Source organism: Pristiophorus japonicus, chromosome 4 (genome assembly GCF_044704955.1).
Source record: "Pristiophorus japonicus isolate sPriJap1 chromosome 4, sPriJap1.hap1, whole genome shotgun sequence".
Taxonomy (NCBI): Eukaryota; Metazoa; Chordata; class Chondrichthyes; family Pristiophoridae; genus Pristiophorus; species Pristiophorus japonicus.
In genome coordinates this window covers 128498412-128518251 of record NC_091980.1, presented here as the reverse complement: position 1 = coordinate 128518251, position 19840 = coordinate 128498412, and the positions used below count along the sequence as shown (strand labels likewise).

Below are 19840 nucleotides of genomic sequence, written 5' to 3'. Positions count from 1 at the left end.
TTCAATAAAAGTATTACAACAAAAATCAGGTATTTATTTCCCCGCCACAAACTCCGTTCCCCAACCACGGACTCCATCCCTCTTCCTGGCCACTATCTGAGGTTGAACCAGACTGTTCACAACCATGCTATCCAATTTGACCCTGAGCTGAGGTTTCAACTCCATATCCTCTCCGTGGTGGACATGGCTCTTGATCATGTCTGTCCATTTCCCACAGCTCTGCTCTCACCCCTTCCCTCCCTCCCAGAACCACAATACTGTTCCCCTTGTCCACAACTTTTACCCCACCAGCCATCACATTCAATGGATAATCATCCACCATTTCCACCACTTACCTTCCCCTCCCCTTTCAGCATTCCTAAGGGACCTCTCCCTCCGTGACACCCTGGTCCACTCCTCAATCACCTCCAACACTCCCTCCCTTTCCTGCAGCACATTCCTGTGAAGGAGATGCAACACCTGCTCTTTTATCTCCTCCCATCCCACTGTTCAGATCCTCAAACACTCCTTCCAGGTAAAACAGCGATTTACTTGTACTTCAATTCAATTTAGTATACTCTATTCGCAGCTCACGATGTGGTCTCCTCTACACTGGGAAGAGCAAATGCAGATTGGGTGACCGCTTTGCGAAATACCTCTGTTCAGTCCGCAATTGTGACCCAGATTTTCCAATCGTCTGTAAAGTTAATTCTCCATTCCGCTCTCAATCTGACCTCTCTGTCCTCAGCCTCTTGCACTGTTCTAGTGAAGCTCAACATAAGCTCCTCAGCTTTTTATTAGGCACGTTACAACCTTCTGGACTCAACATCGAGTTCAACAATTTCAGATCAGAACCTCTGTCCATATGTTTTTCAGATAGCAGCTGTTGATGATCCTGCTGCACCCATTTACACCTCTTCTAGACCCATCTTTTGTTCCTTTACTTGTCCCATTGCATCTCCTTTTGCTTTGTACTTTCATACCTTTTGTCATTTAATCATTCCGGCCTTCCGCCCTATCACAGACCTTCCCTTTTGTTCTTTCCTCCCCTCCCCCACCCCTTTCCCTGCCCCTGCACTTGCTTAAAATCTGTTACATCACTAACCTTTTCCAATTCTGGTGAAATGTCATCCTGAAACGATAACTCTGTTTCTCTCTCCACAGATGCTGCCTGACCTGTTGAGTATTTCCAGCATTTTCTGTTTTTCTTTCAGATTTCCAGCACCCGCAGTATTTTGCTTTTGTTCCTTTTCTTCTTTTAAGTAACTGAACACATTTTCAGATCAATGCCGTGTGACCTTGCATTAAATAAGAATTACTACTGCTGAGAATTTGATTGTGAGCTTGATCAAACCTGATTTGCTTGGGCATGTGGCTGTTTTAATCTCTTCCCCTCCAGAATATTGCCTTTGGTTCAGTGGTGGCCTAAGATGGTCATAGCTACAATTCTAATCTTAGCCTTTAACTGGTTTTAAAGTTGGGTGAACTGGAGAAAGAGATTTCAGTGTAATCTGGTCACGGTAAGACCTTGCCCCTCATGTTTGAACCACTTTGCCAAGGGCGTACTGTTACAGTACAGAGTCTGCACCTTCTGAAAAGACAACCCCCAAGAATTACTGCTGAGAGTCTTTCTATTTTGGGAACAGCAGGAAAGTGTTCGCTGAAACTGGTGTCGAACCAAAGCAAAAGGAACGCTGGATGAGGCCTCACTAAATGCACATATCATATGGAAAGGAAGAATTGGTAACATAGTTAGATATCTTAATGTAAACTGCTAATCTATATACTACCAGCCTCTGTGAACTAGGCCAATGATCACAGAGAATGATTTAACATTGTGCAATATTCTCTTCCAGTCATATTCATCTAAATGTAATTATTGACGATAATGGACCAAAATAGTGAATTTGCAATTAATGGATATGAGCCTTTCCCTCAGTTATGAATTAACTAAACTGTTGTTTGAATTCAAATACCGGTGGTTACCAGGATGTAATAGGTGCGGAATCACCTCAGTCTCATTGCAGCCTTTAAACCTCCCTGACTCAAAGAGGAAAAGAGGAGATTCAGCCTTTGTTCAGCTATATGTTCGAGGTAGAATAGTGCAGTGGTTATGCTACTGGACGATTAATCCAGAGGCCTGGACCAATAATACACGGAATGTGAGTTTAAATCCCACCATCATTTGGATTCAGTTTAAAATGTAAAACAACCTGATATCAGTAACCATGGACTTTTCGGATTGTTGTAAAAATCCAACTGGCTCACTAATTTCCTTTTAGGGAAGGAGACCTGCTGTCCTTACCCAGTCTGGCTTATATATGACTCCATTTGCACAGTAATGTGGTTGGTTCTTACATAAGAACATAAGAAATAGGAACAGGAGTAGACCATATGGCCCCACGAGCCTGCTCCACCATTCAATAAGTTCATGGCTGATCTGATCATGGACTCAGCTCCACTTCGCTGCCCGCTCCTCATAACCCCTTATCCACTTATCGTTTAAGAAACTGTCTATTTCTGTCTTAAGTTTATTCAATGTCCCAGCTTCCACAGCTCTCTGAGGCAGCAAATTCCTCAGATTTACAACCCTCTGAGAGAAGAAATTACTCCTCATCTCAGTTTTAAATGGGCAGCCCCTTATTCTAAGATCATGCTCCCTAGTTCTAGTCTCCCCCATCAGTGGAAACATCCCTTCTGCATCCACCTTATCAAGCCCCCTCATAATCTTATATGTTTCGATAAGATCACCTCTCATTCTTCTGAATTCCAATGAGTAGAGGCACAACCTTCTCAACCTTTCCTCATATGTCAACCCCCTCATCTCTGGAATCAACCTAGTGAACTTTCTCTGAATTGCCTCCAAAGCAAGTACACCCTTTTGTAAATATGGAAACCAAAACTGTACGCAGTATTTTAGGTGTGGCCTCAGCAATACCCTGTAGAGCTGTAGTAAGACTTCCCTGCTTTTATACTCCATCCCCTTTGCAATAAAGGCCAAGATTCCATTGGCCTTCCTAATCACGTGCTATACCTGCATACTATCCTCTTATGTTTCATGCACAAGTATCCCCAGATCCCACTGTACTGAAGCATTTTGCAATCTATTTTCCATTTAAACAATATATTGCTCTTTGATTTTATTCTGCCAAAGTACATGACCTCACACTTTCCAACATTATACTCCATCTGTCAAATTTTCTCCATTCACTTAGCCTGTCTATGTATTTTTGTGTCCTCCTCACACATTGCTTTTCCTCCCATCTTTGTATCATCAGCAAACTTGGCTACATTACACTCAGTCCTTTCTGCCAAGTCGTTAATATAGATTGTAAATAGTTGGCGGCCCAGCACTGATCACTGCGGCACCCCACTAGTTACTGATTGCCAACCAGAGAATGAACCATTTATCTCGACTCTCTGTTTTCTGTTAGTTAGCCAATCCTCTATGCATGCTAATATATTACCCCCAACCCTGTGAACTTTTATCTTGAGCAATAACCTTTTATGTGGCAACTTGTCAAATACCTTCTGGAATTCCAAATACACCACATCCACTGGTTCCCCTTTATCCATCCTGTTTGTTACAGCCTCAAAAAATTCCAGCAAATGTTCTCTGAAGTGACCGAGCAAGGTGTCTCTCAACCATTGAGTACCTGAACATGGTTCAAAGAAGGAGTCTCACCAGCACCTTCTCAGGGCAACTAGGGAAAGGCAATGAATGTCGGCCTTGCCAGCGACATCCAAACTTGGGCATGTTACGAAGTTCAAAGCAATGAGACCAAATCTCCAGTAGTTCCTCCTACAGTTACCTGGCTGCTTTCTCCATCTCTTCAGCCTGTCTTCCCCTTGCTGTGCAGCATTTGGCTCAAGCTCCTGCTGTTTGTATCAATCTTGTTTCATATTTCCCAACCACTCTCTGCGCTCAGCTCTAACACGTAGTCTAACACGAGAGATGAGACTGGGATCACCGGAGGCAGATAAATTGGAGATTTCACAGATGATTGAGTTAGTTATTGGCAGAGTGGGTAACTGAGAGCTTTTTGTTTCGGGCATCAGTCAGGTGGACTCAGTGGGTAGCACTCTCGTCTCTGAGTCAGAAGGTTGTGGGTTCAAGTCCCCACTCCAGAGATGTGAACACAGAATCTCGGCTGACACTACAGTGCAGTCATGAGGGAGTTTCAACCGTGGCCCTGACTGCCCTCTGAGCTGGACATAACAGATCCCATAGCAATACTTTGAAGAAGAGCAGGGGAGTTATCCCCGGTGACCTGCCCAATATTTATTCCTCAACCAATGTCACTGAAAACAGATAATGTGGTCATGTTCACCTTGCTGTTTGTGGGGCCTTGCTGCGTGCAAATTGGCTGCCATATTTCCTACATTACAACAGTCACTGTGCTTCAAAATGTACTTCATTGGCTGTGAAGCGGTCAGGGTCAGCCTGAGATTGTGAAAGGTGCTATATAAATGCAAGTCTTCCGTTTTGGCCTGCAGTCTATTTCATTGCTTCTAAAATTTAATGATAAAAAACACAAACTGAACATCCTATGGTCCCTTCCACATTCTAGCTGATGTGTGTACTGGTGCTCACGAAACATGGAAGTGATGGAATATCTGAGCACTTGTGTTTGACACATTGATGACGAGCACTTTGAATTCATCTGACCCACTGTTGGTTCCTTTGCACACTCACTGATCTGTTTGGATGTTGCAGAAAATCGCAGATACCTTCAAATGACCAATCCACACAACCATCCAGAACTATTAAAAAGACACTAACTCGCAAACAACAGAGGATTCAATGAACCTTTCAAGGTGGCCATTAACTGGTCCAGGCAGAGCACGGTCGATGGGGTGTTCTCTCCGTCTGCCTGTCTCTCTTCTGCGGCTATGTCCGTGCCCGTGTGTCCCTGGAGAGGGACCACTCGGTGTCTGCCGGTATGTTGGAGGCTTTCCATGAACGGTGGGCACCAGAGGGACTGGAGTGCAGCGTGGATACAGGGAACTAAATTATAATTTGAAAAGTGCTTGTTAGTTTTGTCATATTTGGAACTTATTGTTTATTCATCCTTATAAAGGGGACACATGTTTTAATTTTTTCCCAATTGATTAGCCTAAAGAGTAGAGGATTCCTTTCAACCTGTGATTCTGAATATTTGAACTGTGTTTGAGGAAAGTTAGGACAGTTGAGATCCTCATTGAGTTGTCAACCAATGATGCTAATTCATCAAAGATCTGACTGGCTCTGGGAGTCCAGCTCCCCTCCTCCCTTTAGTTGATTGGTGCTCTGAGAGGCTGCAATATCTGATTGGGTAATGAGGAATGTCATTTATCATCTCACCTGCCACACCCTGGATTATCCAGCAGTATAAATACAGGAGTTTGCGGTTGGTTAAATCTTAGTTTGGTGCTTCAACAAACTTTGTTTTGGGAAAAAGTATCAAGATGGTTTCTCAAATGCGTCAGAACTACCAGCAGGATTGTGAGGATGCTGTCAACAAGCAGATCAACATGGAGCTCTATTCTTCCTATGTTTATCTTTCTATGGTGTGTTTTGCCTTTTAGACTAATTCACAATGGCAACTTTGTAATGTGAATTTATTAAATTGTGTTGTATCCAGTCCACTTATTGGGCCCAATTTTGGCCAACCCATATTTTTGGCGCACTGACCCTTTATACACTGGAAAGGCTGCCAAAAAACTTACTTGGTATCTTGGCCTCTCTGCTGAGTGTCTTTGGTGCCCTGGAGCGGTGTCCATGGTGGAGTGGGAGGGGCCGAGTTAGAGCTCTGCGCTGAAAACACTGCTGACAGCTGTCACATGCGCAGTGGAGTCTGTGCGCATGCTCCTCATTCTCCCAGCGTGTCTTGCAAGCTGTCAGCAAGCCCTGATATCATCTGCCCCGCCCCCCAGCCATGGCCGAATGGTTGCCTGCATCTGAGTGCAGCCCAGGCTGGCAGAACCCTACCTGAGATGCTGCCCACCCCAGCCTTTCCTTTTCCCAAACCCTCCCCCAGCTTTCCAATGCATCTTTGCCGGCTGCCCCATCCCACGCCGAATGCCCTGCTGTACAGGCTGGCCTGTACAGGCTAGCCTGCTACCTTTCCCAGCTCAAGCTAGGATTTACTTCAAATATTTAATTGTTGTTCAATTGTTTACCTGAATTCTATATTTTTATTTAGCTATTTTAACATCTTTTTATTTGTAATTGGTGCTTGGGTGCAGGTCCTTACTTACCTGCGCCGATTTCTTAACTGCCCGCAACGTTTTTCAGAGCTGGCCACATACTGACCTCAGTCGATTTTGGTTTAAATGTTAGCTGGCCAAAGAGCCATAAATGGCCAAAACTGGTGGAAGTGTCTGGGACTGCCCCCTACTTGGGGGCAAAAAAAAATGTACCTCGCTAAATTACTCTGGAGTAAGTTTATTGGGGAAAATCGGGTGTTTTAACTTCCGTCAGAAAAACCAACTTGCTCCAAATAAAATGAAGCGAGTCATGGCCAAAAGTGGGCCCATTCTGAATATCCTGGGAACTTTTGAGCTTGAAGTGTATGTGGAGAATATTCTGCACTCCCTGCATGGAATTCAGGATTTGTATCCTCATTCTAAATCACTGCGGGTCTTTCTCTACCTTTGCAATGAGGGGATGTAATCTTGAAATGAGTTGGACCATGTAGGAGGGAAGTCAGGAAGTATTTGTTCCTGCAAGGATGGAGGAAATCTTGAATACATTCCTTTGTAACCAGCCTGCCCCCACCCCAAGCACCCCTGTCCATGTGTAAAAAATCAAGGCTTTGATGCTATGCTGTGGTTTTTCATTGGGTTAAAAGTTCAGTGTGATTGTGCACTCTTGAAAGAAAGCAAAATATTGAGGTTGAATTCCTGTACATGATTCTGCAATATAATACCGAACTACTCTTCTGATATTCCCCCCCCCCCCCCCCCCCCCCCATAGTCCTATTACTTTGACCGGGATGATGTTGCCCTGCGTCACTTTGCTGAGTTCTTCAAGGAGCAGTCACATGAGGAACGTGAGCATGCTGAGAAACTGATGGAATTCCAGAATCGCCGTGGAGGACGGATCATCTTGGCGGACATCAAGGTTGGATACAATAAAGGAGTGGCTTTCTGTCCGGCTCCCCTTAGACTGAATGTTCCAAATACATTGTAAAGCAATTATTTTCAATTTACAGGACTCTGGCTATTTGGCCAAACTGGTCTTTGCTGCTGTTTATATTTCAGCGAGCCTCCTCCCATATTGCTTTATCTAACCCTATATCAGCATATTATCGTTCTGTTCCTTTCTCCCATGCACCTGCCTAGCTTCCCTTTAAATACATCTATGCTTTTTACTTGACCAATATGATTCCAGTGGTTTAGAATACAAAATTGCTGTTAAGCTAACACATAGATTCATGTTAATGTATACTTTTGATTGCATCCCTAATTTCAATACTTTCTACTGTTTGCACTGACAGAAACCAGAGCAGGATAAGTGGAGCAATGGTCTGGAGGTGATGCAGAGAGCTCTGCAGATGGAGAAGAATGTGAACCAGAGTCTGCTGGATCTGCACAAACTCTCCACTGGGAGCACCGACCCTCATGTAAGTTCTTAATGATTTAATGTGGGCTTTTGGGTAAGTTGGAGGTTGTGGAACCTTGCTGTTTTGGTGCCGACTTATACGATCTCCTTGCTTAATAGCTTTGTGCAGGTGTCTTTTTTTTTGTTTGGGAAGGGACGGGGGAAGTTGGCCGACCGTGGACAGAGACTTGTAAATGTGTCCCAATGATCCCAGGATCTGAGCACCAATTGTGCAGCATGTTTCATCTAATGATACAGTAATTCCATCAATCCCAATTGCACCACTTGTCTATCCTCCAGTTCAAAGGATTAAAATCCAAACTCTGAAGGGGAAGCTGACATTCCTTGATATCTGCTGCTGGACATAACTAGTTTCCCTCTTTCCCTTTTTCAGTTGTGTGACTTCCTGGAGACCCACTACTTGGATGAACAAGTGAAGATGATCAAGCAACTTGGAGATCACATCACCAACCTGAAGAGACTGGGAGCCCCTGAGAATGGCCTGGGAGAGTACCTATTTGACAAGCACACCCTGGGGGAGAGTGACTAAACTGTCTGACTGACTGGATCAAGATTATTGTGTTTAGTACTTGGATGTATAATAACTGGGACCCCTGTTCTGTAAGGAATGATGGCTTGTGATGTTGGACAAAGATCTGAGACTGAGGCTCTTCGTGTGAAATGTAACATTACTGTAAATAAACTGTTCAACATTGGACTGGGTTTTGTCTCCTTGTATGTTTGAGTGGTTGTTAAATTAAAAATAACATGACTGACATCAGACAAGAATTACACTGAGTTGTGCAACAGTGTTATGGGTTTCAGTTGTATGAAATTTGTTTTTCCTCTGGGGTTTGAGTTGTATATTCAGACACTTGTTGCAGGGTGTGAAATGGTTGAGGGTGTGTTCAGACTGTTAACAGCCACATAAGATATTGACTGAGGAGAGACAAATCATGGTCAGAGGTAGGTTTTAGGGAGTGTCTTAAATAGGTTCAGAGAGGGAATGGCAGAGCGTGGTATTTAGTCAGCAGATTAAAAATACCTGTTCCCACGAGTGAACATTCTCTCTACCATTACATAACTGATAACTCCATACCACAAAATAAAGGTTGCTGTAACATAAGTTAAACACCAGCAATATTTCCTGCTCAATCAGTCTTACCATTTCAGATCAGTAAAGGAAAAAGTCCAGGATTAGCATCTTATTAAATAAGTATATTGGCCCTGGAATTAGCAGTTTGTATTCAGTCACTGCTGTAGATCCTGTTCAGTTATTATTGCAGGTTGTTTAGTAACTGAACTCACCATTGCTGCTGTAGACTTCCTGTTAAGCTTTGTATGCAGACTAGCAGCTGCTGTACAGACCACCAGTGTCCGAGTGCATTGAACCCCGGGGACAATTGGATGAGGAGGGAAAGCAATAATTGGTATCAGCTTGCTGTCACAGCTTCATTGGTTAGTGTGGATACCCTCGTGTGGTGGTTCTGGGACAGCTTCTCTTCTGCCCGCTCCGATCATGACCGAATAACTTGGCCTCCTGATCAATGCTCACATGAATGCCTGCCAGTGCCGCTGGACTCCATTTCCCATCGTTATACTCCAACCCCTTTCCCTCACTCGCAGATCCACGATGCAGTTCCCCTTGTCCTCACCTTCCTTACCAGGAGCGTCCACATTCAACGAATCATCCTCTGCCTTTTCTGCCACCTCGGGCAACCCTACTCGCTAACACATCTTCCCTTTCCCTCCCCTTTCAGCATTGTGAAGTGACCTGTCTGGCCGTGACACTCTGGTCCTCAATCACCCAAAAGACCCCCTTCCTTTCCCACGGTACATTCCTGTTTAAATGCAGGAGATACTTATTGAATAGGATGCTCCTCTTCCCACTGTTCAGAGCACCAAACACTCCTTCCAGTTTAAACAGCAAATTAATTGTACTCCTTGCAATTTAGTATATTGTTTTCGCTGCTTGATGTCATGTATCGTACATTATTATATATAACTGTATCCTAACATGCTATACATGACTATAATAAGATATGACCTGTAACCACCAGCATACCTTACCACCAGGGGTGCACTGGCAAGAGACAGGTATATAAGGACAGGTCTGAGGCAAGTGCAGCATTCCAGAGCTGTGAAATAAAGGTGCAGGTCCAGAGTGACCTTGACTTCACTATATGCCTCGTGTGAATCTGTACTGAGTGGACAGGACTTTACAGTGGCAACGAGTTACGGGATTACAGAATCCACAGAATGGCGAACAATGGATCAGATTAAAAGTACAATGCGGGAGACAATTGGGAGGACTTTATAGAAAGGCTCCAGCAAAGCTTTGTAAGCAAAGACTGGTTAGGCAACGATAAGGCAGACAAGAGAAGAGCCCATCTCTTGACCAGCTGTGGCTCGAAAACATCTGCTTTAATGAAGGATCTGTTGGCACCCGAGAAACCAGCAAGCAAGTCGTTTGAAGAATTGAGCACACTGGTAAGAGACCACCTGAAGCCAGCGAGCAGCCTACACATGGCCAGACACAGGTTCTACAACTACAGACGCTGTGTGGGCCAGAGCATACCCGACTTCGTGGCAGAACTTCGGAGGTTGGCTAGTTTATGTGAGTTCTCCGATGAACTGAGGAGAGAAATGCTGAGAGATTTTTTCATTGAAGGAATAGGCCACGCAGACATATTCTTAAAGCTCATAGAGACCAAGAACCTGACCTTAGAGGCAGCAGCACTGGTTGCACAGACATTCTTGGTAGAGGAAGAAGAAACGAGGTTGATTTACAATGCAGGTACGACAACTAACAAAATATCGGAACAAGAAGTTCACAGCACTAAACAAGCTGCTACCCACACACACAGACAAAACCGGGAGAACAGGCTCTCGACAGCAGGCAGAAGCCATCAAGGGCCACAGGAACGGCCGTTCACACCTCATCAACCCACAATGCGAGCAATCAACTACAAACTGAGAGAAGCTCAAGAGAGATCAGCCAGACGCAGAACAGGTCTGTGCTGGCGGTGTGGGGGTGGGCACTCATCAAGGGGATGTCGATTTCGGCAGGCTGTTTGCAGAAATTGTAAATATACAGGGCATTTGGCCCGCATGTGCAAGAAAACGGCAGCTCGGCTGGTATACGAATCAGATGGGTCGGAAAGCGGACCAGAAGATGGTGGGGACAGTACCCGGGACACCGATGTACAGCGGGTCAACAGGATCAATGGCTGCTGCTCCTACAACAGGACGCCTCCTATAATGATGAGGGTCCTACTCAACGGGATATCTGTTAACATGGAGCTGGATACGGGAGCGAGTCAATCTCTCATGGGAGCTCAACAATTTGAACAACTGTGACCGCATAAAAGAGACAGACCAAAACTCACAAGGGTCGACACCAAATTAAGGACCTATACCAAAGAAATCGTACCAGCCCTCAGCAGCGCCATGCTCTCTGTCACACACAAAGGGACAGTAAACCGACTTCTCCTGTGGATTGTCCCCAGAGACCCCCCAGCACTGCTGGGGAGAAGCTGGCTGGCAAAACTAAACTGGAAATGGGATGATGTCCATGCCATGTCACTAGAGGAACGGACCTCCTGCTCAACAGTTATAAAGCGATTTGAACATCTCTTTCACCAGGTGTGGGCACTTTCAAAGGGGCCAAAGTCAAAATCTATATCACACAAGATGCTAGACCGGTCCATCACAAGGCCAGAGCTGTACCCTATGTGATGAGGGAAAAGATTGAACACGAACTAGACAGGCTTCTGCGGGAAGACATTATATCACCTGTGGAATTTAGCGACTGGGCAAGTCCCATCGTCCCAGTCATGAAGCCTGATGGATCCATACGAATCTGTGGGGACTACAAATCTACCATAAACAGAGTCTCCCTACAGGACCAGTACCCGCTGCCGAGAGCGGAGGACTTATTTGCCACATTGGCTGGAGGTAAACTTTTCTCAAAATTAGACCTCACATCTGTGTATATGACGCAAGAATTGACCGAGGAATCCAAGCTACTCACCACCATCAACACACATCGAGGCCTTTTCATGTACAATCGATGCCCATTCGGCATCAGGTCGGCAGCTCTATATTCCAGCGCAATATGGAGAGTTTGCTCAAGTCCATCCCGGGGACGGTTGTATTTCAAGACGACATACTTATCACGATCAGGGATACCGACTCCCATCTCCGTAATTTAGAGGAAGTACTAAAGCAGTTGGATCGGGTAGGCCTACGAGTCAAGAAATCCAAATGCCTGTTTCTTGCACCCGAGGTTGAATTTTTGGGCAGAAGGATTGCCGCTGATGGAATCCGCCCAACAGAGTCCAAAACAGAAGCAATTTGCCTAGCACCCAGGCCCCGGAATGTCTCAGAACTGCATGCCTTTTTCGGGCTAATCAATTACTTTGCAAACTTTATGCAGAACTTAAGCACGCTGCTGGAGCCTCTCCATGTGCTACTCAGGAAGGGGTGCGATTGGTTTTGGGGGGACGCCCAGGAACGCGCCTTCAATAAGGCACGCAACCTTCTGTGTTCCAACAGTGTTCTGACTTTCTATGACCCAGGTAAAAAGCTAGTTCTCACATGCGATGTTTCAGCGTATTGGGTCGGGTGCGTTTTGCAACATGTCAATAGTGCGGGCAAATTACAACCCATAGCTTATGCCTCCAGGTCACTTTCGTGGGCAGAGCGCGGGTACGGAATGGTAGAGAAGGAAGCGCTCGCGTGCGTGTACGGTGTCAAAAAGATGCACCAATACTTTCTCGGGGCTGAGTTCGCATTAAAAACCAACCACAAGCCCCTCACATCCCTCCTATCTGAGAGCAAGGCAATAAACGCCAACGCCACGGCGCGAATTCAACGGTGGGCACTCATTCTGGCGTCCTACGACTATACCATAAGGTACAGACCAGGCACAGACAACTGTGCCGACGCGCTCAGCAGGCTACCCCTGGTGACCACGGAAGGGTCTGATGAACAGAACTGTGTGATAGTCATGGCAATCAATGCCTTTGAGTCCACAGGCTCGCCAAATCAGAGCCTGGACGGCCAGTGACCCCACGTTATCCTTCGTAAAAAGATGTGTCCTAACCGATGACTGGGCAGAGGCTCGCGATGCCTGCCCCGAGGAATTAAAACCCTTTCACAGACGCATGCATGAGCTATCACTAAAAGCAGACTGCCTGATGTGGGGCAGCCGAGTAGTCATGCCCCTGCGAGGCAGAGAGGCATTTGTCCGGGAGCTCCACCGCGAGCACCCGTAGATCGTTCTCATGAAGACCATGGCCAGATCCCACGTCTGGTGACCTGGTATTGACACAAACTTGGAGCTCTGCATCCGAAGGTGCACCATTTGTGCCCAACTCAGCAATGCCCCCAGGGAGGCTCCATTGAGCCCCTGGCCTACCAAACCGTGGTCGAGGGTGCACGTAGACTATGCGGGCCCATTCATGAGCAAAATGTTCCTCGTAGTTATAGATGCATTTTCAAAGTGGATCGAGTGCACCATTTTAAACTCGAGCACAACCTCCACCACTGTGGAGAGCCTCGCAACCATGTTTGCAACGCACGGAATCCCTGACATATTGGTCAGTGGCAATGGTCCGTGCTTCACCAGCGCAGAATTCCAAGACTTTATAATTGACCACGGCATAAATCATGTCAAGACGGCACCGTTCTAGCCGGTCTCCAACGGCCAGGCGAAGAGAGCAGTGCAAATCATTAAACAAGGCATGCTTAAAATCCAAGGTCCCACGCTGCAGGGTCGCCTGTCATGACTGCTACTGGCATGCAGATCTCGTCCGCACTCACTGACTGTGATCCCCCCCGCGCAACTGTTGATGAAAAGGACTTTAAAAACATGGCTCTCATTAATCCTCCCAGGCATGCACGAAATCTTTGAGGCAAAGCGCCGTAAGCTGACTGAGTACCATGACAGAAATTCGAGGGGGAGATGGAATGAGATTGGGGACAAAGTGTTTGTACTAAACTATAGCAGGGGTCCCAAATGGCTTGCAGGGACAGTAACGGGCAAGGAAGGAAACAGGCTACTGGTAGTACAAATGGCCAATGGCAAAACCTGCCAGAGGCATGTAGACCAAGTCAAAAGCAGATTTACCAACAACACTGCGGAACCAGAGGCAGACTACAATGTGGAACTCACACCACACCTGGTGGACAGACAGAGGGGACAACCTGAGGAAAGGGCAATCCCAACAGACAGCCCAGGCGAGTCAACAACAATCACACCAATCGAAACAGACAGCCCAAGCGAGATACCAGCAACCACACCCAAAGAAAAACAGACACCAAGGCAAACAACTGAACCACAACTCAGACGCTCCAAGCAAGAGCGTAGACCACCTGAGAGACTGAACCTATAAAGACAATAAGACCTTGGGGGAGGGTGATGTCATGTATCTTACATTATTATATATAACTGTATCCTAACATGTTATACATGACTGTAATAAGATATGACCTGTAACCACCAGCATACCTTACCACCAGGGGTGCACTTGCAAGAGGCAGGTATATAAGGACAGGTCTCAGGCAAGTGCAGCATTCCGGAGCTGTGAAATAAAGGTGCAGGTCCAGAGTGACCTTGACTTCACTATATGCCTCGTGTGAATCCGTACTGAGGGGACAGGACTTTACAGGCATGTGGCTATTTTAATCTCTTCCCCTCCAGAATACTGACTTTGGTTCAGTGGTGGCCTAAGATGGTCATAGCTGCAAGTCTAATCTTAGTGTTTAACTGGTTTTAAAGTTGGGTGTACTGGAGAAAGAGATTTAAATGTAATCTGGTTACGGTAAGACCTTGCCCCTCATGTTTGAACCACTTTGCCAAGGGCGTGCTGTTACAGTACAGAGTCTGCACCTTCTGAATAGACAACCCCCAAGAATTACTGCTGAGAGTCTTTCAATTTTGGGAACACTAGGAACGTGTTCGCTGAAGCAGGTTCCGATCCAAAGCACAAGGAACGTCCGATGAGGCCTCACTAAATTTATCTATCGTGTGGAAAGGAAAAATTGGGAACATAGTTGGGTATCTTAACGTAAACTGCTAATAAATACACTGGACATAATTACCAGCCTCTGTGAACTAGGCCAATGTTCATGGAGATTGAAAAGTGGAGAGTCAGCTTTTTTTCAAGCTGTATGTTAGGGGTACAATAGTACAGTGGTTATGTCACTGGACTAGTAATCCAGAGGTCTAGACCAATAATATACAGAATGTGAGTTCAAATCCCACCATCATTCGGATTCAGTTTAAAATTTAAAACAAACTAATATCAGTAACCATGGACTTTTAGGATTGCTGTCAAGATACAACTGGCTCACTAATTTCCTTTTCGGGAAGGAAACCTGTCGTCCTTACCCAGTCTGGCTTATATGTGACTCCATTTGCACAGTAATGTGGTTGATTCTTACCTGCCCTCTGAAGTGACCGGGCAAATTGAGCACCTGAATATAGTTCAAGAAGGAGTCTCACCAGCGCCTTCTCAGGGCAACTAGGGATAGGCAATAAATGTCGGCCTTGCCAGCGATATCCAAACTTGGGCATGTTCCAAACTCAGATGAAGTTCTAATCTCCAGTAGTTCCTCCTATAGTTACCTGGCTACTTTCTCCATCTCTTCAGTCTGTCTTCCCCTTGCTGTGCAGCACTTGGCTCAAGCTCCTGCTGTTTGTTTTAATTCTGTTTTGTAATTCCCAGCCTCTCTCTGCACTCAGCTCTAACACGTGTTCTAACATGGGAGATGAGTCTGGGAACACCGGAGGCAGATAGCGTGGAGATTTCACAGATTATTGAGATAGATATTAGCGTAATGGGTAACAGAGAGCTTTTAGTTTCCAGGATCAGTCAGAGACTCAGTGGGTAGCATTCTCATCTCTGAGTCAGAAGGTTGTGGGTTCAAGTCCTCACTCCAGAGACGTGAGCACAGAATCTCGGCTGACACTACAGTGCAGTAATGAGAGAGTGCTGCACTGTCAGAGTTGTCTTTCGGATGAGATGTAAAACCGTTGCCCCGTCTGTCCTCCGAGCTGGACATAAATGATCCCGTGGCACTACTTTGAAGAGCAGCAGGGGAATTATCCCAGGTGACCTGGTCAATATTTATTCCTCAAACAATGTCACTGAAAACAGATAATGTGATCATGTTCACCTTGCTGTTTGTGGAGCCTTGCTGTGTACAAATTGGCTGCCACACTTCCTACATTACAACAGTGACTGTGCTTCAAAAAGTACTTCATTTGCTGTAAAGCACTCAGGGACATCCTGAGGTTGTGAAAGACGTGATATAAACACACATCTTTCTTTTTGGCCTGCAGTCTATTTCATTGTGTCCAAAATTTCATGAACTGAACATCCCATGGTCCCCTCCACAACTCTTTTTTGGGGGAGACAAAATAAACATTAGATCGAGTGCCCCCCGATCTGGGGGACACTCCATCCAGACACTTTTAACTGCCCTCATTTTTTATTTTTTTGTTTTTTGGGTTTTTTTTGTGTTTTTTTTTGTGATTTTTTTGGGGGCATTAAAATCATATAATTTACAAGTGCCCCCTATAAAAGGGGAGGGGGACATTAAAACACGGAAATTAAAACAAATTCAACTTTAAAACATAAAATCAAATTAAAATTTGGTTGCCGGGGGTGATGATGCACTCCAGTTCCTCCGGTGCCCACCTCTCGCGGAAGGCCGCGAGCGTACCGGTGGACACCGCGTGCTCAGGTCCCCTCCACAACTCTTTTGGGTGGGAACAAAATAAACGTGAGATCAAGTGCTCCCCGATCTGGGGGACACTCCAGACACTTAACTGCCCTTTTTTTTAATAAATGTTTTTTTTGGGTTTTTTTGGGGGGTTTTTGTGGGGTTTTTTTGTGATTTTTTGGGGGCATTAAAATCATATAATTTACAAGTGCCCCCTATAAAAGGGGAGGGGGACATTAAAACACGGCAATTAAAACAAATTAAACTTTAAAACATAAAATCAAATTAAAATTTGGTTGCCGGGGGCGACAATGCACTCCAGTCCCTCCGGTGCCCACCTCTCGCGGAAGACCGTGAGCGTACGGGTGGACACCGCGTGCTCAGGTCCCGTCCACAACTCTTTTGGAGTTAACAATAAACATTAAATCATAAACATTAAATCGTGCCCCCCGATCTGGGGGACAGTCCAAACATTTCCCAAGGCCTTTTTTTTTGTATTTTTGTAGGTTTGTTTTGTGTTCTTTTTTGGGCTCTAAAGCCATAATTTACAAGTGCCCCCTATAAAAGGGGAGGGAGACACTAAAAACCCGGCAATTAAAACAAATTAAACTTTAAAACATAAAATCAAATTAAAATTTGGTTGCCGGTGGTGACAATGCACTCCAGTCCCTCCGGTGCCCACCTCTCGCGGAAGGCCCTGAGCGTACGGGTGGACACCACGTGCTCAGGTCCACTCCACAACTCTTTTTGGGGAGTACAAAATAACATTAGATCGAGTGCCCCCCGATCTGGGGGGCACTCCAGACACTTATACCTGCCCTCTTTATTTTTTGTTGTTTTTTTTTGTTTTTTTTTTGTTATATTTTTTTTGTGTTTTTTTCCTTTTGTGATTTTTTTTGGGGCATTAAAATCATATAATTTACAAGTGCCCCCTATAAAAGGGGAGGGGGACACTAAAGGTCCCCTCCACCACTCTTTTTGAGGAAAACATAATCAATTAAATCAAGTGCCCCCCGATCTGGGGGACACTCCAAACACTTTTCACGTGTCATTTTTTTTGTTTTTTTTTGGTTTCCTTTGGTTATTTTTGTGGGTTTTTTTGGGGCACTAAAATCATAGTTGTTTTCCAAGTGCCCCCTATAAAAGGGGAGAGGGACACTTAAAATCCGGCAATTAAAACAAATTAAACTTTAAAACATTAAAATTTGGTTGCCGGGGGTGACAATGCACTCCAGTACCTCCGGTGCCCACCTCTCGCGGAAGGCCGTGAGCATACGGGTGGACACCGCGTGCTCAGGTCCCCTCCACAACTCTTTTTGGGGAGTACAAAATAACATTGCATCGAGTGCCCCCCGATCTGGGGGACACTCCAGACACTTATACCTGCCCTCTTTTTTTTTGTTGTTTTTTGGGGGGTTTTTTTTGGTATTTTTTTTTTTCCTTTTGTGATTTTTTTTGGGCAATAAAATCATATAATTTACAAGTGCCCCCTATAAAAGGGGAGGGGGACACTAAAGGTCCCCTCCACATTCTAGCTGATGTGTGTACAGGTGCTCACTAAACTTGGAAGTGATGGAGTATCTGAGTATTTATGTTTGACACATTGATCACCAGCAATTTGCATTCATCTGACCCACTTTTGGTTGATTTGCACACTCACTGATCTGTTTGGATGTTGCATCAAACCCGTAGATACCTTCAAATGACCAACGCACAGAACCATCCAGAACTATTAAAAAGACACTGACTCGCAAACAACAGAGAATTCAATTAACCTTTCAAGGTGGCCATTAACTGGTCCAGGCAGAGCACGGTCAATGGGGTGTTCTCTCCGTGTGCCTGACTCTCTTCCGCGGCTATATCCGTGCCCGGGTATCCCTGGAGAGGGAGCACGCGGTGTCTGCCGGTATGCTTAAGGCTTTCCGTGACCGGTGGGCGCCAGAGGGACTGGAGTGCAGCGTGGATACAGAGAACTAAATGATAAATTGAAAAGTGCTTATGTTAGTTTTGTCATGTTTGGAACTTATTGTTTATTCCCCCTTATAAAGGGGACACTTATGGTTTAAGTTTTTCCCAATGCCGAAAGAATAGAGGATTCATTTAAACCTGTGATTCTGGATATCTGAACTGTGTTTGAGGAAAGTTTACACAATTCAGATCCTCATTAAGTTGTCAACCAATGATGTTCGTCCTTCAAAGATCTGACTGGCTCTGGGAGTCCATCTCCCCTCCTCCCATTCCTTGATTGGTGCTCTGAGAGGCTGCAAGTTCTGATTGGGTATTGAGGACTGTCACTCATCCTGCAGTGTGCCACACCCTGGGTTGTTCAGCAGTATAAATACTGGCATTTGCGGATGGTTGAATTTCTACAGGTGTTTGAGGTTGGCTATGTTTCAGTTTGTTGCTTCTACAAAGTTTAGATTTGTGAAAAAGAATCTAGATGGCTTCCCAAGTGCGTCAGAACTACCACCAGGACTGTGAGGATGCTGTCAATAAGCAGATCAACATGGAGCTCTATTCCTCCTATGTTTATCTCTATGGTGAGTTTTGCATTTTAGAGCACTTCACAATGGAGACTATGTAATGTGAATTTACTTAATTCTGTGCTTCATCCAGCCCACCTATTCTGAGCATCTTGAATGTCCATGACTCACTTTCCTGGGCTCTTTTGAGCTTGAAGTTTATTTGGAATACATTCTGCACTCAATGCATGGAATTCAGAATTTGTATCCTCCATTCTAAATCACTCCATGGACCTTCTCTACCTTGCCTTTTTGCAATGAGTGGATGTAATAAAATTAGTCAGGCCATTTAGGAGGGAAGTCGGGAAGTATTCTTTCCTACAAGGGTGTTGGAAATTTGGAACTTTTTTTTTCTCTCTCCTCTACCACACCCCCACACACATGAAGGCTTTGATGCTGGGCCAAGGTTTTTCATTGGGTAAGGCTATCAAAAGATTGTTTCCATGAAAATGTCCATCAAAGGCAGTCCCTTGGAATAGAGGAAGACTTGCTTCCACTCTTAGTGAGTCCTTGGGTGGCTGAACAGTCCAATATGTGAACCATGAACTGTCACAGGTGGGACATATAGTTGTTGAGGGAAAGGGTTGCTGTACACTTTTTTTTTTTTTTTTTTTGTTTGTTTGCTCTAGGTGCTCAGTGCTCTCAGATGCACTTCCACTTGGGGCGATCTCTGGCCAGGGACTCCAAGGTGTCAGTTTTTCAGGGAGGCTTTGAGGGTGTCCCTGTAATGTTTCCTCTGCCCACCTTTGGCTTGTTTGCCATTAAGGAGTTCCATGTTCAGTAAAGTTTTAAACCCTTGAAAGAAAGCAAACTATTGAGGTTGAAGTTATGTGCTGTACACATGATGGGTTTGTGATATAGTACTCTTCTGATCTCTCCATAGTCCTTCTACTTTGACCGGGATGATGTTGCCCTGTGTCACTTTGCAGAGTTCTTCAAGGAGCAGTCACATGAGGAATGTGAGCATGCTGAGAAACTGATGGAATTCCAGAATTGACGTGGAGGCTGAATAATCATGGTG

General features: G+C 45.2%; 1 protein-coding gene across 1 annotated transcript; it reads left to right on the top strand.

Moving 5' to 3' along the window:
• Positions 1 to 5427: 5427 nt before the first annotated feature.
• Positions 5428 to 8114, top strand: LOC139262182 (ferritin heavy chain, oocyte isoform-like). The gene is made up of 4 exons (XM_070877327.1): positions 5428 to 5529; positions 6938 to 7084; positions 7461 to 7586; positions 7959 to 8114. Exons 1-4 carry the CDS (start codon positions 5428 to 5430, stop codon positions 8112 to 8114), a joined length of 531 nt encoding a protein of 176 aa, XP_070733428.1.
• Positions 8115 to 19840: the final 11726 nt, after the last annotated feature.

Bases quoted from the DNA above. Each gene is read 5' to 3' on its own strand.
- LOC139262182 (XM_070877327.1), top strand. From the start codon at position 5,428: ATGGTTTCTCAAATGCGTCAGAACTACCAGCAGGATTGTGAGGATGCT. The intron at 5,530-6,937 runs GTGTGTTTTGCC...CCCCCCCCATAG, and splicing joins CCTATGTTTATCTTTCTATG to TCCTATTACTTTGACCGGGA. The intron at 7,085-7,460 runs GTTGGATACAAT...TTGCACTGACAG, and splicing joins TCATCTTGGCGGACATCAAG to AAACCAGAGCAGGATAAGTG.